At 48.2% G+C, this 5,241-nt stretch overlaps 1 protein-coding gene across 1 annotated transcript in view; it reads right to left on the minus strand.

Annotated features, from left to right (window-relative positions):
• LOC119295626 (structure-specific endonuclease subunit slx1-like) overlaps positions 1-2,140 on the minus strand; it is a 3,495-nt gene extending 1,355 nt beyond the window's left edge. Inside the window, exons 1-2 of the mRNA XM_037574064.1 lie at positions 1,827-2,140; positions 1,232-1,338 (exon numbers count right to left, since the gene is read on the minus strand). Coding sequence (XP_037429961.1) covers positions 1,232-1,338; positions 1,827-2,050 — 331 coding nt within the window. The 5' untranslated portion in view covers positions 2,051-2,140. The remainder of the gene's footprint in view (positions 1-1,231; positions 1,339-1,826) is intronic.
• Positions 2,141-5,241: the final 3,101 nt, after the last annotated feature.

Genomic DNA, 5,241 nt, shown 5'->3' on the forward strand with positions numbered 1-5,241 from the left:
CATGCCGCCGCCCCACTCCCCGCCCGGCCCCGCTCCGGCCGCCTCCGCCCCGCTCGGCCGCCACACCAACTCGCTCCCCGCTCGGTCGCCGCCCGCTCCCCGATGGCACCGAAGAAGATGCCGAAGGGCAAGTCCGGTTTCTTCGGCGTGAGGGTGAAGCCCTCCGGGAACTTCGGAGTGGAGTTCTTCGACGCCAGGCGGCATTGGTGGCTCGGCACATATCCCACCGCCGATGAGGCCGTGCGTGCCTACGACGAGGCGGTGTGGTGTGCCGAACGGCCAAAGATGGACCTCAACTTCCCGGAGGTCGAGACCCAGGCAGTGGCGGAGTGGCTCATGCCGCAGGGCATCCGGATGGAGGAGATGCCGGCGAAGAAGGCGAAGAAGAGACCGGCGGTTGTCGTCGCTCCCGGCAAGAGCGACGAGGCGGCAATGGCTCGGTTTGCGCGAGAGCATCCGCAATAAGTCCAGGCCGAGCTGGAGCACTACTGGAAGCGCGACGTCGAGGCGAAAAAGAAGGGGGTGAAGAAGGAGAACGAGGCCGGCCCCTCGACTATGATCCCTATCGAGTCGTCGGATGAGGACTGGGGTGACTCTGAAGAGGAGGAGGAGGAGTGCGATGACCCGACCAAGGACGAGTTCCGGGAGCAGTTCTGTAGCTCCGACGACGAGGAGTAGTTTCATCTAGTAGTTCGAATTAGTAGTTGAATTTATGTATGAAACTATGTTGAATTTCATGTTTGAACTATGTTGAGATGAAGTAGTAGTTGGTCGTTTTAATCTTCGTTTTGTACCATCTGTTGGAGTTGCTCTTTTATTTACATCTCGTTTTGGACCATCTGTTGGAGTTGAGCCTTTTCTGGAGATGTAAAAAGCACTTTTTGGTGCTCCAAATTTGGACCATCACCGGTTTGGACCACCAAAATATACATCATCTATTGGAGATGCTCTAACTGATTGATCGTTAAACTAATCAAAGTAAGAAATTATAGAAGAAAGGTGAACCACTCTATTGCACATCAGGGCAAACACGCATGCAGGTGTTTTTATAGGATAAGCATAGCTTCACAGGGTAACTGGAAGTCCAATGTAATGACGACTGCCAGAAAAATTCCAACTTTACAAAACATAAAGTTGCATACAAACTAGAGCATGGTGTGCGATTCTAGTAATACATCAGTCTCGCTCAAAGCATGAAGCTGTAGAAAGATGAGATTTTTACTTTACTAACCTTCACTTCTGTTGGTGAAGCCTTGGACAAGGCATGCGAGATTCCATGGCCTTCCAGCAGAAGAGGCTTTGGCACCACCTTTTAACTCGCCATTATGTTGTCTCAAGCTAGAAAAATAATGATCCTTCCGTTAAGAAATATAAGAACTTATGTCATGTGACCAAACTGTCATATTTTTCTTCTCATATGCACATCCTTTCTAACCTTTTAGAGCTGTCAATACACACCAACACCAACACACAAAAGAACCTCAAGAGTGTGTATTTCCTACAAGGCTACATGCCTGAGCAAGACAGCCTAAGAAACAACCATGTAAGCGACAGTATTATTCAGTCTTTACCAGAGGAGCAAATTCTCAGTTACTGGATCTTGTATTATTTTCTGGGGAATCATCAGCAAACACCAAAATTGTGGAAGCAGTAGAAATCTTCTTTAGTGTCGAGCTAGAACGAAATTGCAGTTTCTCGAGAGGATTGCAACCAAATTGAGGAATCAATTTGAAAGTTCATCCAATTCAGCAGAGCCACCTGAGGCTATATCAGGCTAGAGAGCAGAGACCCGAAAAGGGGAATGGAGGAGGAGGAGGAGGAATCACCGGCGAGGGAAGTCAGTCGTGACGCCGACGTATGTGCGGGGGACCCGGGCGGAGGCGATGAGGTAGACGCACCACGGCGCCGCCTCCTTTTTCTTCTTCACGCCGGGATCTCCGGACGTGGAGGCGGGGGAGGCCGATACCGAGGAGGGGGTGACCTTGCAAGACTTCGGAGGGAGGGTGGCGCGGGGAATTTTGGCGACCCGGAAGGTGGCCGAGAGGCTCATCTCATCTCTCACCTCGCCGGCGACGGGAGGACCTCGTCTCGAGGGGAAGGGGATGCATCCATAGAGGAAATTTACGAATTTGGAGACTTGGAGTATAGCTTCTCATAAAAAAAAAAAAAGGGCCACCGAGGTCTTGTTTTTCATGGGCCGTAACAAAAGTCAGCTCCTGTTGTTTTCCGGAGGGAGACCATATGGGCCGTAACCGTAAGTGCAAAGAACGTTGTCCACACATCTTTTCATAGTTTGGTTTTTTCGCATTCTTTAGCTCCGGATCGTCATATTTGGTTTGGCCAACCACATGACCTAAATTATAACCCACTGTTTGTAGTCTTTGATTAATAAAGTTCAGTATTACCCCTAAATTTTTTTGCAGGAGCATCAGGATCTCCCAGCCAAGAACCTAAGTTCTCAACAACAAAAACACAAGAGCTCCGACGACAGGGCACAGCTTGGCATGGACTCCATGGGCAGTGGGAGAGATAAATGTGACGCCCCTGATTCGTCCGTGCATTAATCATACACGCAAATGCACATGACAAGATTAGAGACTCACGAGAAGATATCACAACACAACTCTAGATACATATTCAAACATAAAGCTTTATATTAGAAGACAGGGCCACGAAGGCTCGAATACATAAGTCAGCGGAAGCAACAATATCTGAGTACAGACATAAAATAAACAAAGTCTGCCTTAGGGAGGCTAGCAAAACAAAGACAACTAATCGAAAAGATGTAGGCCTCCTGTCTAAGGCCTCCTAACTACTCCTGGTCGTCGGTGGTCTCCACGTAGTAGTAGGCTCCGTCGGGGTAGTAGTAGTCGTCGGCGGGATCAGCTGGCTCCTGGGCTCCGTCATCTGATCACATCAATCCGATAGAGGGGGAAAAGGTAGCAAAGCAACCGTGAGTACTCATCCAAAGTACTCGCAAGACTTACATCAGATCTATACTAAGTATGCATCGGTATCAAAGGAATGGGGCTATATCTTTGGACTATACTGCAGAAATGCCAGAATAGAGGGAAGGCCTAGCCTATCGAAGACTAGCATCTTGCAGCGTCTTGCAGCAACAGAACAGAGTAGAGTAACATAGCATATAATAACAAGTATATAATAGCAACGCCCAGAGATCCTTCCTTGTCTACCCCGCGAGGAAGCGATCCCCGGGCCATCATATCCATTTAGTGTAACAAGTATTCAGTTCTAGTTGTAGTACATCGAGGTACAATTCCGAGCGTCCGTTATCGTGGACACGGCTATTTGAATAGATATACTTCCCTGCAGGGGTGCACCAATTTACCCAACACGCTCGATTAACTCTGGCCAGACACGCTTTAACGGGTCATGCCCGGCCTCAGCTGATCGACATGTCGTAGTCCTACATAGGCTCAGCAGAGAGGTCAGCACGCCGGTCTACATCCTAAATGCGAAGGGATCATGGGCCAATCGTCCTTTGCAATCCTGCGCGTTGCGAACATGGCCTGGAGCAGACCCACCCCCTTATATAAGTGTAGGTGGTTACCATCCAACCAGGCGCGCGTCGCTCAATTGCTGACGTTTGAGAGCTTTTAGAAGAATCGTACGGCGCTGAGTGCCCATACTTATTCCCACGTGGTGCTTAGTGTGAAAAGGTCGGAGGCCTACTGAGATCACATATCCAAACCCATTAGTGTATTGGGAGTGCGTGGAGACGATCAGTGATCCTGTCGCCCCATCTCGCAGACTTACGACAATCGCTAGGCCCATCACTCTCTAGGGCGGTCTCTGCCTGCCCGGTCGTGCCGCATCATTACCTCGCGGGTACCCTCATGGTCAACTTGACTTATCCAGGGACTGTCGAGAACTCAGGTCCACCCCTACCGGGCCGGTACCACCTGTCCCTTCAGCCCCGCAGTAATAGTTAATGGGGTAATAGTTAAAGGTAATAGTGTGTCCTTACCATCAAGGTGAACTCAGAGGAATCACCCTCGATAGGTTAACACCTGAGGTAAAATGTCAAGGTGAACTTGTAGGAATCATCCTTTTAGGTTCACGCTTGAAGAGCCGCATGATAGAGACATCATCGAGAGTGGTGAGTGAGGAATCACCCTCGGTTAACCACACTCGATGTGCTACACTATAGAGATATCATCGTAAGTGGGATACTAGAAATCATCCTCGGCACTCGATAGTAGCTCTATAGAGTCGTACAACTAGGGGGGTGCCGGTGATGTGTCGGTCTCTGGTCGTTGATCACATTGATCGAGTCATCGGAAACATAGCGAGGCAACAAGGACAAGGGTGAGGGGCTATTGATGGATCACTGACCAACCTATACTAAGCATATAGGATAACAGGTAAAGTAACAACAACAGGTACAAAAGCAAGCTATGCATCAGAATAGGAGTTATCGAACAACAGTAGCAAAATCTAATGCATGCATGAGAGAGAAAGAATGGGCGATATAGGAATGATCAAGGGGGTTTTGCTTGCCTGGAAGCTTTGCTGAAAGGGGTTGGTCTTCAAGAGTGTAGTCGTACTCGGGAGCAGCGTCGGTCTCGGGGTCTACCGGAGAGAAGAGGGGGAGAGACAATAAATATAAAGCAAACAAATGCATCATGATGCATGACATGGCAATATGTTGTGCTAGGGGTGACCTAATGCAGTGCTAAGCGTTACAGACAGATGATGTCGACTACACAACTTGTTCTTGTAGACTTGTGTTGGGCCTCCAAGCGCAGAGTTTTGTAGGACAGCAGCAAATTTCCCTCAAGTGGATGACCTAAGGTTTATCAATCCGTGGAAGGCATAGGATGAAGTTGGTCTCTCTCAAACAACCCTGCAACCAAATACAAGAAATCTCTTGTGTTCCCAACACACCAAATACAATGGTAAATTGTATAGGTGCACTAGTTCGGCGAAGAGATGGTGATACAAGTGTAGTATGGATAGTAGATATTGGGTTTTGTAATTTGAAATAATGAAAATAGCAAGGTAGCAAGTAACAAAAGTGAGCACAAACGGTGTTGTAATACTTGTAAACAAGGCCTAGGCTTCATAATTTCACTAGTGCAATCTTTCAACAATGCTAGCATAGTTATATCATATGCCAATCCCTCAACGTGCGGTAAAGAATCACTCCAAAGTTCTTATCTAGCGGAGAACATAAGACGAAGTTGTCTGTAGGGTATGAAACCACCTCAAAGTTATCCT

Source organism: Triticum dicoccoides, chromosome 4B (assembly GCF_002162155.2).
Source record: "Triticum dicoccoides isolate Atlit2015 ecotype Zavitan chromosome 4B, WEW_v2.0, whole genome shotgun sequence".
In the NCBI taxonomy this organism is placed as follows: Eukaryota; Viridiplantae; Streptophyta; class Magnoliopsida; order Poales; family Poaceae; genus Triticum; species Triticum dicoccoides.